The 17,047-nt window shown below is 43.2% G+C and overlaps 1 protein-coding gene across 3 annotated transcripts in view; it reads right to left on the bottom strand.

Moving 5' to 3' along the window:
• Nucleotides 1-17,047, bottom strand: part of LOC117772600 (interleukin-1 receptor accessory protein-like 1) — a 258,307-nt gene that overhangs the window by 23,316 nt on the left and 217,944 nt on the right. For all 3 annotated transcript variants that reach the window (XM_034603869.1, XM_034603861.1, XM_034603876.1), the window contains one exon: nt 3,528-3,660. In XM_034603869.1, the coding sequence (XP_034459760.1) occupies nt 3,528-3,660 (133 nt within the window). The remainder of the gene's footprint in view (nt 1-3,527; nt 3,661-17,047) is intronic.

Genomic DNA, 17,047 nt, shown 5'->3' with positions numbered 1-17,047 from the left:
CTGGGAATACTCCTGTGTGATTAATTTCCATTTCAAAGCTAAAAGCTCATGGAATGATGTCAGGGAGTGGGTTTGAAGTGGTGCACATTCGAATGGGAGCTAAATAAATAAATAAAACAAATAGAAACACACAGAGGGAGACGATATCACGTGGAGGCACACAACAGAAACAGTGCACGTATTGTGGCCCTCTTCCCTTCTGCCCCTGCACACACACAAACACAGTTCTCAATGCAGCTCAGGGTCACGGTTCTGATCTCTTGGCTTGTTGTCTCATTTGACTATCATATAAAAGGCAGGGTTTCCAACCGCACTCCTCAGCGCTCTTCCTTCGTTATTACACCACAACACGCCTCCACCACCCCTCGAAATCCTCCAGGCTCTAATTGGCCCGGTGTCCTTCATAACGGAGCGCGGTGCTGGGCGCGGGATGGATCGTGCTAGCAGGCTAACAGAGACATCTCGAAATGCCAGGTCACAGGCTGGGCCACTAACTCTCCCCACGGCCTTGTCATGCTGCTTACTGTTAACCTTTTCATTTGATTCCATTTGTCCACAACAGGGATTTTCTCGTCGTGTGTGAAAGAGTCGAGCAATGCGGGACATGAGAGACGTGCGCGGACAAACAATGAACCAATGTTTTACTTTAAAATAACTAAACAGCCAACAAATGGTGGTAAGCCGTCCCTGAGGGTGTGACACATATTCCCCCTACAGTTATCAGGACATCGCATATGTTGTAATAATGTTATAATTACACAAAATCTGAGGAAAACCTGACATTTCTAATAATCCACAGTCAATATGTGGAATGTTGTAGCCCTACTTTTGGGGGACCCTTCGTTATGCATGTGGCATTTTGGTGGAACAAATTTACATATTAAAGAGGCCGACGTTATGAAAAGGATTCGCGTTTGGTACCTTGGCCAAGTTTGTTTCTTTCTCTGACTTTCAGCAGGATTATGCAAAAACTACAAAAGGAAGAACTCATTAAAATTTGCAGATCTGCACAAAGGGGCAGAATTTGTTCACTTTTGTACATTTTACATTTTTTCGATATCCCTTGATCTTGATGAAAATTCATAAGAAATATTAAGGGAGCTTTAATTTGATGTGGATGCAAATAAAAATCTGGATCTAGTGAATGTGGTTTAAACACTGAGTGCCAATATTGTTTTTTAAATATAATTCTCCGCTGGTTAAACTCAAGATGTCTCTTCTACTTATCACCTGACAGCTGAAGACAACATTTTGTTATTTTTCATTAGACCTGAATGCCATGTGCTGCTCAGCTATTACTCCCTCCACTTATATTTCAAGTGCCTGCACCGCCCATTTACATATTGTACGTGATAAATAATGCATAGGTGTCTGCATTATTGAACAGACACATACAGCATTCATGAATATCATTTTAATGGTGGGTCAGTGGTGTGAAGGTTCTGTTTATTCTTCAGTTTGTTGATGTGTGGTCGCACAAGTAAATGGATTTAAAAAGATGTCTCCTATAGTCAGCTCCTGTGCTGCTTTTTATGATTGTGCTGGATTACATTTTGTGAGGATATATATATAATGTAATTTCTGCATTGTAGGTTTTAAACGTAACGAGTCACACATACATTTATTGTAAATAGAAATAAGTGACCAAAGTGTCCATGGTTCTGAAAACAGCAGACAGCCTGGAGCACTGCATTTCCAGCCATCTATATGTCTCTCTGTCATCTTTCTATCTATGCACTATTCTTTCTTTTTATCTATTTTTCTATCTATCTATCTATCTATCTATCTATCTATCTATCTATGCATCATTCTTTTCTTTCTATCTACTTTTCTATCTATTGTTCATTCTATTTAATGTTCCTTCTTTCTATTCTACCCTCCGCCCCTCCCTTCCTTCATCCCTTCCTTCATGTGAAGTATTTGGGGATTGAGCGGTTACTGTACAAATAAGTGCCGGTCGAGCTGGAGAATGACCTCCGATAATATCATCAGCGACATCATCAACGAATAAAGCGATTACCGTGGTAACAGCGGTTCACAGTTTCAGCTTTAAAACAAATGGGAGATTTTCCCGACCACACTCCCACAGCAGACTCTACTCTTCCTCTGGTCCCCAGTGAAACTCCTGTGAAGTTTGAACTCAATGTCGGACAAGAGCTTGTTGAGGAAATGAAGAGATTTGTCCGTCTAACGAGTGGAGAAGGAACCAGAGGCCACGCTCCAGCTTGATGGGCACCGACCTCTATGAATTATTTTATGTTTGCACAGACAGAGTCTCACCCAATAATTTTAAACTGTAAACTTGCACTTGCTGTTACCAGGGTAACCATGTCTAAAACACAACCACAGCTTGAAGGTTGCTGCACTAGTCCTGCAGAAGAAACCCAGAAATCCCTGCTTCGTCAAATTCTACACTGCACTTCCCTGGATCCTCGGCAAAGTTACGGATGAGTGGTTGTGGAGAAACATAAATAGAGAGATGTTTAACGACAGTAGGTGACGAAATTAGAGCTGGGGTAATCAACATAATTGATTACGACAAGTGTGCGTCCCAAAGACGGTCGTGCCCCGTCATTGAATGGATCCCCTGGAAGAGAAGCCGCACAGGATCATCTAAAGTGTGGGAGTATTTGAGACGGAGACCAAAGCTCTGCAAATTGGAAATGGCTTATCACAGCGGCACAACAGCGATGCATGGTACTTGAAGCAAAAGCATCCTGGAGCGCTTTGTTTAAGACGCAGCAAGACAGCACTGTGTTTACTCTTTATCCCCAGCCAGGCATGATATATTAGGATTACATTTTAGGATTACTGACAGGCACCAGGAACGAGTTATTTATACTCTGATTCGGCTGTTTTATATTTTGTTTTGGTTTCATTAACCTAAACCGAGTTGTTCCAGATTTTTATATTTTTATTTCACATGGTAAATGGTTTTGTATTTATAAAGCGCTTTTCTAGTCTTGATGACCACTCAAAGCTCTTTGCAGTACACTTACATTCACCCATTCACACACACATCCATACAGTGCATCTATTAGCAGCACCTTTTTGTTCTATGAGGGGCAATTCAGGGTTCAGCATCTTGCCCAAGGACACTTCGGCATGCAGATGGGGAAGACTGGGGATCGAACTGCCGACCTTCAGGTTGGAGGACGACCGCTCTACACCTCAGCCGCCCATGCAAAAACTTAATGTTACTCAAGAAATTATTTATATATAAATCTATTTATTAGTTTATAGTTGAGTTCTTCAGTAAGAGTAAAGGTTTCTATAACACGCATTGAGATTATATTAATCTACACTGAATAAAAGCTAAATGCAGTAAAATACAACAGGCCTGAAATCAAAGAGTTTCAAAATAATAACAATTTTAAGATTTAATTGAATTTTAATTGTTGATTTATTTTGGAGGCTGTAATTTGTGATGCTGTTCAACTGTACTACTTTTTACTGAGGTGTCCTTGATATTTCATCAAACTTATTTCATATGTCATAACCATCAAATTCAAACTCAAAAATCGTACTTGATGTCACCCTCCTGAACGCGCTCCTCGTCCAGATCCTCGATAAACTTCTCCCCCTTCATCCAGTAGATGAGCGGGCTGACGTCTCCGCTGTATCCGAAGAACGCGCGGCACGTCAGGTTGACTGGACTTCCTGCGAGAGACAAGGGACAAGACATGAGGAAACGCCCACATGAATCAGCACATCTGCAGAGAAGCTATAGTTTGTTTGTACTTTGGCTGCTTTTTGATGACCTAGTCCACATTTCAAAACAAGACACATTAAAAACACAGACAAATTTGATTCCTTGACACAAAATGCAAACTTCTATTTGCTCCTTGGGCTTGCTTATAAAGAAATCAAGCAACACCCTTGTTTTTCCTCCATCTCAGAGCCAGGTATTGTAACAGGTGTACAGCCAGCAGCAGAACACATATGCCAGAACAACAAAAGATTGCAATGTCTGTACTCTTTCCATGTGCCCCTCCACAGGAAACAATCGCCGGCCCCTAACACAGAGCACTTCCATTTATTAAACCCCTTCTTTCTCCTTTCAAAACTCCCTAACAGCCTCCTTGATTCCACCAATTCAGATGGCGTCTCTCGGGCTCCAGAGGTGCCATCTCAAACCATCCCAGAGCCTTTCCGCTTTCCCCGCTGGCCTCTCAAACTTTTTAAACGCTCTCTTGAACCCTCTTATGCGGCAACTTCACAACACTTCTGTGCCTCCGTGAAAGCTCTCGTACTCCTCAGCAGCCTCTGTCCGACCCCACTCGCAAACTTCAATCGCCGGGTTTTTTCGCAGGAATGGGAGATTCGCAAAACACAAGTAGGGCAGACCCTCCAAGTGTTTCGCACTATGAATCAATTCATTTGTAAAACTCACAGTACACACTTAATTCTTCCTGTTGTGTGCACATGAAGCAGGAGTTCACATAACACATTATCCTCTTGTGACCGCGAGGTTACGTCACTTGCACGCGTGGGTCTGTTGAACTAGATAAATTCAACCATCATTTCACAAACTACACATATGCTACAACAAAGTTTTCCATGCTTATGCAATGAGAGGATAAAGGGTGTTTAGGCTTTGTGCCAGCAGAGGTCAATGCTGTATTTCAAAACATATATAACAAATGGGTGTGACTGCCTTATCCCTGAACCTCTGCACCTACACCTATGCTGTCTTATATACAATAGATAGGACACAGAGACTTAAACATAGGATTCACATCATATACGCTCATCTGGTTTCATTATGTTTCTCCACATAGATTCCTTCCTGTTTTTCATTGAATTTGCCCGATGTCCAAACTGTTAATCCATTTGAAACACGCGTTTTGTGTGTAGCTAAAGCAGGGGCACTGTTGAAGACGGAAAAGCTGAAGAGAAAGAAAAAAGCAGTGCGATGTTCCTGTAAGCGCTAAGAAGCTGCAGCAAAAAATGTATATCAACAGACCAACCCCCTGCCTCCACATCAGCAGGAGTCTGTCTCTCTGCCCGGCTCATTTCGAACAACGCTGTCATATTTTTTCTCTCACTGCCGTCGATTAGAGACATCTCATTCTTTTCCTTACACTTATCACGCACACGCTGCAGCTGGTGCTAAACTCATGAGTGTGCGGCCTGTGCCGCGACAGGCTCAACAGGGGGGGGGGGGGGGAGAAAAAAAGAAAAGAAAGAACCACATCATCAAAGCGAGGAGGAATAACTCTGATCCATAAAAAAAGCCACCAACGATCAAGGAGGCCCCGGCGGTTGTGCATCCAGGAAGGCAAAAAGGTTATTCAGCAGCTCTTCATTAGCACTCCTTGCTCATTGGCCCTGTGGCGAGGACTCAGAAGTCTGTGAGATGGGAGATAACTGCGGTGCATAATTGGGTACTTGCTAGTTCAAAGATAATAGGCATTTTATTTTACCAAGGCCTGCTCTAATTTGGCCCTCTAGTGCAGTCTAGTGTGCTCAGATGATAGCGAAAAGCCTTAACGGAGAAAATCAGGTTTGGAGATTCCCCCCCCAAAAAAAGGCCCCAAGTTGGAGGACAGTTTTTGCATTTTGTCTCTCGGCCCCGTCACAGAAGCTGTCCACAGCTGAGAGATAAGAGCTGCATGTGTGTGTGTGTGTGTGGTCAAGGTTGGACTCATGTTGTGGGGACTTACATCTCTTTATACAGACACATTGTGGGGACTCGTCTTTTTTAAAGACACAAAAAGCAAATCCCAACTGTGAGACGCTGTGTGTGTGTGTGTGTTTAGGGGATGCTGACATCTTTCCCGGACCCCCACCTACACACACACATCCAGACCAACACACACGTATTGCTATGCGTGCCAATTCCACCAGGGGTCTCTGTGGTGCTACAGAGCAGGAGGGCCGGTGTGCAGGAGGAGCACATGAAACACACACATAAAAAAAGAAAAACGCACCATCTTGACAGGTGCAGACAACAATAAACGGAAACATGGATGCTTTTGTGTGCCACCTTTGATGTCAAGAGGCTTCACCCATGGATTCGAAACAGCGTGTTGCACTGTAGCACTGACAGCTCCACTGCTATGATGGCAACCGCCACGGTGCTCGTCTCCAAGACTCATTCCATGGAGCTTTTTGTGCATGTGGCTTCACGTTATTCCCTTAACGACGGCGTGTTCATTTGCGTTGGGTTTACTGCACGTGCGCGAGGTGGCATGCACGGTTTGTGGGGAATTGCACAAACGGCCTTGCAGGGATTAAAAAAACGCAGAGAGTCTCACATTCAAATCCCAACCTCTGGTCTTGGTCGTGGGGGTAAAGTGAGTCTTAATGCGATTGTCTCCTCTCTCTTATCTCCCCCACACCTCCGGAGCATCTCTCTCTGTCACTGTGGGCGCAGGACGGAGACGTCGGCAAAGATTCCCGTGGCTAAGCAGACATGAAACGTAACGGAGGGGGCAGAAAACAGGGAGCGACACAGAGTTAGACAGACAGAGCAGGCAGGCATGCGTTTTTTCTTTTTGCATCTCGGTGCAACTGACAGAGGTAAGAACGAGGGCATACGTGAGTGTCAATGGTGATGAAAGTGGGGGGAAAAAACAGGAGCTGCACACGTGGGAAAGAACAAACATGGAGAATTGAAAGACTTCCCATGCAGAGTGAACAGAGCATCATATCGCCCTTGTGCACTGCAGATTACATAGATTACAGATCAGTATAACTGCATGCAGTGTGTGCACTGTCCATGTCAAGTTAATCTACCAGCAATTCCAAATCAGATCCAAAACAATCCAGCTCTCAAGTAGGAAAGCCTTTCTTTTTTCTTTTTTTTTTTCTTTTAAACAGCCTTGAATAAATTAAGCCCTGCAGCCAGGAGGGGAAACTTCAGAGAGGAAACAGGTTTTTTATTTTGGAAGGGCCATTTGCGATCTAAAAAACGTGCACATATATCGCTTTCTGTTAAATGGTTTTGGTGAGATGTGGGGAGCTGTCAATTAAAGACAAATAACGCTGGGCAGGAACAGCACACTTTACGAATTACTGATATCCTGCAAGCAAGTTGGAGTTTTCTGAAAGTGTCTTTTATACCATATTGATGTTAATGGAGGCCAATGGCTGCCTGGAACATTGTGTGGGAGGAACACAAATACAAATATTTGCTAAACACTCTTAAGATTCAAAATTAATTCTTAACAATGGCATCACAAGGTCCATTTAGAAGTAGTTCTGTGTATTCCTAGATATTTTTTATTTGAATGTTAATAGCTGTTAAAATACATTATAGGAGTTGTTCTTGTTCTTAAATGCACTGGAATCAGATCAAGTCTCTGATAGTCCAGGTATAGGAATTGTATCTGAAGGAAAAAAAATGGTGTCGGAACATTTCTATCATCTTCAATCAGTTTAGGTTTAAAATGCATTCATATTGAAATAGGCCAATATCTGAATGAATCAGAAAAAAACACACTGCATCATTAAAATGCTTTTCACACCTGTATTAGAGGTCAGATGCTGAGAGTACTTCAGCTGTTTCTCCTTTAATATATTTTTTATCACACATTCAATATTAAAGGTATTTCTTTAAATCAGAAAAAGCTTCTTCTTTTTACTTGTGACAAGATAAACAGCCTCTGCTTCTCAACCACAACCCTAAAAAATCGTTGCTAAAATGTCAGTTCTAGCATTTCTTCCGACATCTCCTCTTTTCTCCCTCCGTCCAGATGATGTTCTCCCTCCTCTATAATTACTCCTTCCTTTAATACAAGAGTCTGGGCTCTTCATGAAGGGACTTAAAGATTTGCCTTGTGCAATGTGATCAGAAGGATAGCGAGTGACTGATGTGGACGGAGAAATAGCCCAGGAATTGAATCAGGGGAGATAACGTGATTATCGCTGGGGGGTTTCCCAGATTCAACGGGGCAGCGTGAGGCATTTCCTGAAAAAACATCTTACAGTGGGAATGGGCATTATGTCTTTTAACATCCAGGCAGTGAGGGGTTACACCAGCTCTGTAATTGCAGCGGCTGAGTACCCATTCACATTGCGTCGCCAGATGTGGCGGTCTAATCGTCTCTCTGTTCGGCATTCATTTTGTTTTGTTTATTACAGCCCATGCCTCTCCAATCATGAATTTGAAGGCGGCCATTGTCTGTGCTGTGTTCAGTATTCATTTAGCTGCGTCTCCCTCGCGTATGGTCAATCTCTTGTTATTCATACTTGGCATTGCACCTCATTATCGCTAAGCAGCCAAACTGCCGCCGCCGCCGCCATTCCCCTTAATTAATGCAGGTAAAGCAGATATCAAGAGACACAATGCAATGTTTAAACTGCTTTTCCTGGGTTGTATAAGCAAGTTAACACATGGCAATCATAACAGGGAAATGCTCAATGATGTGTTGTGAAATTACAATTTTCTTTCCGCTGTGTTACTTTTGCCGGGAACAAGCTGTGTCCGGAAATTAAATAAGGTAGCGCTGTTGAATATTAGAGTGCGGTGGGAAACAAACAGGCTGGGGGTCGGGTGAATAACAAGTCCAGAGTCGAGCCTCGTGGAGTCGAGCATGACATTTGCAAAGATCAACACCCACTCTTTGCATTGATGTTCTCATAACGTTCGTCGGCACGGAGGCAGCACCTATTGTTGCGGCCCCGATCCGGCCAGAGAATCATTACCACTGTGAAACCTTGTGCTGCTTCTAATCTTGCGTGGAGAAGTCACAGTTGAATTCTCCTAATGAAAAGCTCATTAGACATTAATGAAACACTTACAAGGGCACTTCACAAAACATTAGACAAACGCCACAAAAAAGGTTATAATATGATGGTAGTAATTGCATATTAATCATGAAGCAAATACTAGAATTTATGTGCGTTTGTTTTGCAGTTACTCCTTTTTATTCTCTCCAATGCCACAGCAGAGAGAGTAAAACCCTCCTGAAATCCCTGTGTTCTTGTCCAACCCGATTCTTGGTCTAAAATGCTGAGGCTGCTGTTCACTGAGAATAAAAAAAAATAAAAAATAAAAAATAAAAAATAAAAAAAAAGCTTTCCTCACAGTGAGAAGGCAGGGATTGGATACCAGCAGGGCCTGAGCGCTTGCTGGGCTTTGGTGCAGGGCTGTGCAGGGACTCCTTTTTGGACTTAACCGAGAATAAAGAATCCCAAAGCAGGCTCATGTAGTTTCGCCGCTAATGGAGGGGCCAGAGACGTGGCGAAAATGGAAAAAATGTGGCAAGGAAGGGGGCGAAAGCGGGAAAGAAAGAGATGCATGGCACTAAATGGCAGGTTCCTTGAGACCTTGCTGTGTCACCTTTGAAGCGCACACACACCCCCAACCGTCCCATTTCCTGGCTGAAGCTCCCTGCGGTTAGAAGCTCAGCTTGGGGCCACTTTAGCGAGGCTTTCAATTTGAATTATTTTTTAACTAGTGTCCAGAGGATCTGAGCTCTACCTCTCTACCTCCAGGCCTCCGTGTACTTTCCTGTGCGCCGCATGACTGAAAACCAAATCTACCCGTGTCAAATGGGGGGTGGCTCACAAAGTCCCGGCCTCCATCCAGCCTTGCTTACTTGAATTTGCTTGTTATTGATGAAATGTTATGACTCATGGCACTTGCATGGTCGACTTTTGGGAGCTGCCAAATTGATCAAATGCTGTTTCTACGCCCCGGTCTGGCTCATTCCTGACAAATTACAGCCAGGCTTGTGTTACTCACACCAACACGAGCTAAAACAGGTCAATGGTAATCCAAGTGAAAGAAGTCATGAGCATAAACCTCAGTATCTATATTTCAGCTGTCTGAGAGGCAGATCGTCCAGACTATACAACATTATATCATTTAAACTATAAAATATCATGCTGGGCACAATGATTTGTCCAGTGTAGTTTCTCATGATGGAAGATCTATTTTCTGTGAGGCTCAAATTGAAAGACGGCTGTCTAGACTATCATTTTATACAGCACAAACCAATTCTACTGTAAAGTATAATGCAATTGGTTAGTAAGTTTCCTGGTCCTCTAAACCAGTACCGTAAAGGCTAAAGTTTGTCACTGCATGAAATAGAAAAGATGACATTTGGGTCCCGATGCCTATTAGTGACCCCTGGTCTACACTACTCAATATTATATTATTTAGACTATGCAATATCCTCCTGGAAATAGCCTGGTCCACTATGATTTCTCAGTTTATCCTGAGGAATTTGTCATGATGGATGACCTACTTTCTAATGTATTATTCACTGAGGCGCAGACGGAAAGACAAAATATCAAAAACATCATTTTATATAGCCCGCACCGGTAAACACATGCAGACACCACATCTGTGTGTAGTCAATTACCGACTGTCAAATCAAAGAAAGTATATTGCAATTGGTCCATGGGTCTCCTGGGAAACCAGAGCCGTAAAGGTGCTCATCGGTCATAGGTCTGGGACCGGATAGGACGGCTTCTGGGGTCCAGACCTGGATCGCGGTCCACCTATGAGTGACATCTAGACTATTCAACATTGTATGATTTAGACTTTACAATATCATCCTGGAAATACCCTGGTCCTGGACAGACACTGGGTGTCAGGAATGGAAATAAGTGTTAGGCACCATGATTTGTCAGCTTATCCAGAACAATTTCTCATGATGGAAGACCTATTTTCTCACCTATGATTATGTGAGGCACGGATTTACAGCAGTGAAATGAAATAGATTTAAAGTATAGTTGTATATATATAGCCCCAACTAATAAACACGTGAAGACACTTCCATTTGCCATGTAGCACTTTGGCCAAACTCCCTTCTACCACATGCGATTTCACCAGCGCATTGATTGGCGGTACCTCATCGCAGCGGAGTGGCCCCGGTCTCCTAAGCCATGATGAAAAGAATCTAGTCTCTAAATGGTCCAGCGAAGCAAACTCACCAGGTGAGATCAAGACAGCTTATTGTGCTCAGTGAGCGAGAGAGGGAACGACACAGGGAGACAGAGAAGTGAGGGGAGAGAGAGAGAGAGAGAGTGCTGCTATATCCATACCCTCTCCTGGGGAGTCCGTGTAATGAAAACAGGACACAGCAGAGTGGTTGGGACTGTGGGTGCTTTTCCCAGCGTTTCAGGAGACACTGTGTTGGAAATCTACCGCCGCACGTGAGCCGAATGAACAAAGAAGACCAGGCGGCGACTTTAACCGAGGCAGCCATGTGAAGGGAATGAGGGGGGAACATGGTTTGAAAAAGCAAGGAGTGAGAGCTGCTGTAACTTATCGCCTCAAATCTAGATTCAGAAGGAGGGAGGAGGGTGAGGGCGTGAGTGGGTTTGGAAATCATTGCATCACTTTTCTCCAGGGGGGGGGGGGGGGGAGGAGGAGACTGTGGTGCTAAAGTGGTACGAATGCATGTAGTGAGACGTGTGGACATCACACATCACACGTTCTTCTTAGAAATACAGCACACGTTCCCGATGTGGTAGAAAATGTGTTTTTCCTTCGAACATGTCATAATTTCAAGTAAGGGAACCGGAATTTTTCGTACTTAAATAATTCATGGGGTTAGCTCCACCAAGGATGTTATGTTTTCAGTCCTGTCCATTGGTTGGTTAGTTTGTCAGGAGCCTTACATTCAATTGGATCATGAATTCCATCAACAACTAAATAAGATATTACTAAAATATGCCACTTCTTCAAAGTAGCATATTATATTATATATTTCATTAATCAATTACTTGAAAATGTCCATCATAAGCTAAATGTTTAGCTTAGGAATGTCAAATTCTAACATGCTAACAAAATTGGGAAACATCAGCAACACTGTATTAGCTTTCGCATGGCACAGCTCCATTCTCTGTTTCATTGTTTCCTTTTCTCCGCTCATCCCCATACTCTCATCACCTTTATCTTCCTTCTCTCTCGCGCCTTGCATCACGTGTTATGAGAGCTTGGTATAAACAGGTTTCTATAACGAGAGCCGAGTCCGGACAGGGACAAACAGTGTGACAGAGGAGCCCACGAGGAAAGGGAGACTCTGCAGGAAGGATGCAGAGGGAAAGGTTACCGCTCTGGTGAGAGCAGACATCATCTACACAGCGCCTCGCTGCGCTTCTCCCTGCTCGTCATGTTCACACTGCCTTTGTGTGACGGAGTGTGTGCTGTTCTGGTGCATAGGCAGGATAATTGGAGTCATTTGTACAACCTATGCCGCTGCCCTTCCAGTCTGAATCAACATATGGGAGTGAATTCATTCCTCAAAAGGGTTACGAAGGGATTTTGGGCACAAGTCTCACGCTATTAATCCGGCAGCAGTGTAAAAATGTATAATGTGCATTTGAAAAACTCTACATGTATCCATCTGGATAAATTACCATGACATTGAGTCAAGCGTCTGGGGATGACAAAAGGTCAGCGTGATAGGAAGTATTTGCAGTGAAAAAAGGTGACATGGATTCTCCCAGGGGGCGCTGACACGACTGAGTGAAGGGTGCGTTTGCAAAAGAAAGGATTTTAATGGTGTGATGTGAGGAAGGTCATCAGGCCGTGATTGCCGAATGTCAGATCTCCATCGGAGTAAAAATCGCAGTCTTGTGAATATCTACACAAATAACCTTTGAGGCATACTCTCCACTGACCTGATACATGGGGAAATCACATTTAACGGCAGTCATACAGAACAAACACGTAGACTCCACCGCTAAACCTCGGATTATTCACACGTACATCTCAGTTTGCACCGTGGACAATCAAAATGATTTGCTCGTTCTCACCCGTGACTCTTTGCTGCAGTGTCTTTTCCCTATTAAGCCCTCTGGTGGTTTGACCAGCGGCCCAGTGGTTAGCACTGTCGCTTCACAGCAAGAGTTTGCATGCCCCCCACCCCCCACTCTGACTTCCAGAGACACGCAGATAGGGCTTATGTTGATTGGAGACTGTAGGACCACAGGAGTGAATGTGAAAGTAAATGATTGTTTGTCTCTACTGTCCGGAACATTCAGGCGAGGGGTCGTCTGGGCAGAACGGGACGTATAAATTCCTGAGGAACTTCTTTCCAAGTTGATGCCGGCGTCCTCTACGTGTCTTTTATATCCTGAGATATTTGTCTTCTTCCACTTTCACTACTTCATCAACACATCCAGTTGCTGTGAAATGTCCTGCTGTATTCTCACTTTGACAGTTTAACATAGAAAGTTCCAGAAAATATCTGCAGCAACTGACTTTGCATTCTCCGAAAAATGATCAGGAAGATGTTCGGACTTCACTGCATATCTGCAAGAAGGCTACATGTTGTCCCTGCCCTAAACTGGCGACCTGTCCAGGCTGGAAACCGCCTCTCCCCCAATATCTGCCGGGATCGGATCCTGCTGCAAGAAGTGGACGGCGGCGTCACAGACAGGATGTGAACTACATCAACAAATAGCGGATTTTTTGAAGGATGAAATTCGCATTCGTGTTTCATAAGACATTACGTACGGATATGAACCCTGGGTTTTGATGAGAGAAAGAAAGAGCGCTGCACTGAGCCTGCCGCGACTCCATTTAATTTAAAGTTTTTCCTTTATCAGGACAGACATCTCTGTAATCCAAAGCTGCCTCCTCTCTGATCCTCTGTGCCAGACTGAGAATACACCAACTAGGCTGCTGCAGCTGAGAATCTGCGGCGTCCCCCTGTGTGAAGTTTGTTTTCACCACTATCCAGCCGTCGCTTTATCGTCCCCGCGCTCACTTCATCTAAAAGGTGACATTTGACGCGACGTGCAGCAGCGCGGTTTGGGAACTATTTGGCGTTTTACAGCAGGTGTGCGCTGAATTGAGCAAATCAGGTAAGAAACAGCACGTCGTGAAACTGCTGGGCACTTAAAAACCTTTGCCATCCACTTAATTAAAAACAATACGATAAATTACAAGCAATGCTATCAAGAGTTGGGAGGGAGGGAGAAGAGGAAGTAACTGGAGGCAAGATAAATTATGACCTTATGTCGGAAAACATTTTAAAAGGGGGGGATATCATGGTGTGTGCATAAATTCAAGAGTGCAAGTGCTGATCTATCAATCATGCGCTGTTCCCTGAATGCAGCAGCGGTGGTGGTGGTGGGGGGGGGGCGTAGAACCAGCATACAGCCATATTTCACGCTATACTTCATGCTGTAAATACCACAAAAATGGAAATTTGTGCATGTATGTACAATTTGTAACATATGAGGTCTGACTCAGTGGAATAATAAAAGCACTGATGTCTGGTGACCTTTAGTGTCACAAGATATGAGAAGCAGAATGAGAAGAGAATAACGGTAAAGATGCCAGGTGGACCCATTTGTGACACCGCAGTGTGAAAAACAGCAGGAAATACGTATTTTCCTGCTGTTAATATGTATTTTTTTTTACTTTTTCCAACTCTTATCACTGTCTGCAGCCCCTGCATTTCACCAGCAGTACACACTGACAAATACCTTTTATAATCTGTAAACCAGCAGGCCCATTAGGAGCTTTTGGGCTTATTCACTTCATGTCGGACCAGTAGCTTCTCTACTGTAGAGACTTAGGCAGCGCTCCCAAATCCAGCCGTGTGATCAGTGATAATCCACCAAATATCTCAAATACTGTATCTGCGTGATTCCCAATCATATTAGAAATGCTCTCATACACAAGATGCTCCATTCAAGCTCATATGAGCAGTTCAGCTGAGGCATTGAGGGCAAAATAAAAGGAGTGAAAAAGAATTATATTCACATATATATATAAAAAGAAGGAGTTTTTAGAAGCGGCGCATGAAGTCTATTTACTCAATTTAAGGGAAACTAATGAGATTTTCACATAGGGGGTCAGTTTACAAGGAAATATCGGAAGCAACTTACTCAGACATGTGCACTTCTGAAAGCAATACCAATACTATACTCAAACATGATGAAAACTCTTGTTTTCCTCATAAAACATGCCAGCATTCCTCAATACCTCATATATTTGTGATGAAGATAATCTTTGCCCAAGTACAACACAGCATGCAGTTTTTAAATCTAAGTACTACTACAGGTTAGCTGTCAGAGGAACTTAAGTTTGATACTTAGCCCTGAAAACGCAAGGATCCAGGAGAAAATGAGGTCAGTGCAGTGTTTCATGGGTATTAAGAAAAAAAGTTTGTGTGTGTGTGTGTGTGTGTGTGTGTGTATGAACCGGGAATGCTGAATCCGTGGGACGATGAGAGTGATGGAGCGTTTACATGATTACATTACTCTGTTATTTGTCTATCCTGACGGCCATCCTTGTGCAACTTGTGTGTGCGTGTGTGTGTGTGTGTGTGCGACAGAGAGGGGTTGGCGGCGCACACCGGCAGCATACTGATTAGTTCCCAGCATGCACCGATCAAATTACACTACCTACTCTCTCCCTCTCTCTTTTTTTTTTTTTCCTCCGCTCTTCGCTTGTCTTTCAGTCAATCTCGCCGGTCGCCCCTCCTTCGCTCTGCCTCTCGCTCTGCAGATAAACAACCTGCTATTTCACTGAGTGATGCCTCTGACTGAACGCTGCCACAGTATTTGAATCCCTGATGACCTGCCTCGCCTCGTCAAGGAGAGCTATCAGCTGAAGCTTTAAATATGTCCCTTGTCAGACCTATAAATGCTTAAATATACACTTTAGTCCACGTATACTTGATACTCCCCCGCCCACCAGAAACTGATTTACTGCAAACCGGTATATCTATCATCTGTTTATATCAGGTGCTAAGGTTAAACAGACTTTATTCATGTGGAAATGTATGGATCAAATGTTAAATTAAATAAAAAATACTATTACAGTTAAATAACAGCCCTGACATGATGAAACACCGGGAAACATGCTCTCGTTATTTCTGGGTACCACTCAGGTATTTTCCTTCCATCTCGCTGATAAGAATGAAGCACCATAGCTGTTTTTTACTGCACTGTGTCCTCTTGTCATTTTTAAATTTAGGATCATAATGCAGTATTTCAAACGGCTGGAAACGGGCCCCTGCAGCAGTGTAAGACCCTCCTCTCTGCCTGAGGCTGCAGGTTTACATATATGATTCACGTCACTTAGACAAATTGACTCAGATCCTCGAGTTATAAATCAAAACTTTGAGAGAGTGGAGTAAAAAGTGCTAAACAGGGAGATGAGGTGATGAGACGCAGCCGAGCGAAGGTGTGAGGCAGCACTAGATTGAGCTAAATGCTAATATAAAGCTAAAATAGAGAATTATATTGTAGGCACAGCTCAGCCATTTGACAAAGATTCATACAGAGTTAGGAAAAACTCTCTTACTATAATTTACACAAATGAATACTCTTGTATTCATTTTTATTGACTTATTTATTTCATAGTTCATTGTATTTGTTGCATTTTATTCTATTGTTGTATATTGACTGTATTGGGAAGCACCTTGTATTTCAACTTTAATCATAAATTTGAATTGATTTTAACGCCACTGAGGCAATTCTAAGGAAAACTGCAAATTTGAATGATGTGACAGTTTATCATATTTATTCTTATCGGTTCCTCATTTTATTGATGCATTTCATTATTTGGTTGTGTCATTGTCAATTCCTACAGCTCTTCACTTTAGATTGTTAGTGTCACCCTGTTGTAACAGATGAAGCCAAGTGCTGCTTCTAAATGCAACGTAAATCTGCACCTCTCCACCACTGAAAAAAAAAAAAAAAGGTTCCCCTGAATTGAATTCATGGAAGAATGAACAAAATCTCCCATCCATCCACTAATGTTTGGGACACTGTAGTTTTAACAAAAGTGGACTGACAAAAGGTAAGAGGAGGAGGGACAGAGCAAGAGAGAGACTGATGAAAAGAAAGAAATATAAAGGGACAGAAACATTCAGAGTGCAAGAAGAAAGAGAATCCATAAAACATAGATTAAGCCTTCTAAACTGGTCTAACACAAAATCTCTACCGTCCGTTGTATTAACTCTGACATGCAGAGTGGAGGAGCCAGTCCGCTCCTGCACCGTAACCTGGAAGCTTGTGTGGAATTGGCACAGATGGTTGAAATGCTGCGGTGAATGCCGATTGACTCGGCGCTGGGTTTAGGTCAAACGCTTTCCAGAGGTGAGGCGCAGCAGGGTCGATT

This window comes from Hippoglossus hippoglossus, chromosome 2, assembly GCF_009819705.1.
Source record: "Hippoglossus hippoglossus isolate fHipHip1 chromosome 2, fHipHip1.pri, whole genome shotgun sequence".
NCBI classification, from domain to species: Eukaryota; Metazoa; Chordata; class Actinopteri; order Pleuronectiformes; family Pleuronectidae; genus Hippoglossus; species Hippoglossus hippoglossus.
Note: the sequence above shows the minus strand (reverse complement) of the source record. Positions and strands in the feature narration are given on the sequence as shown.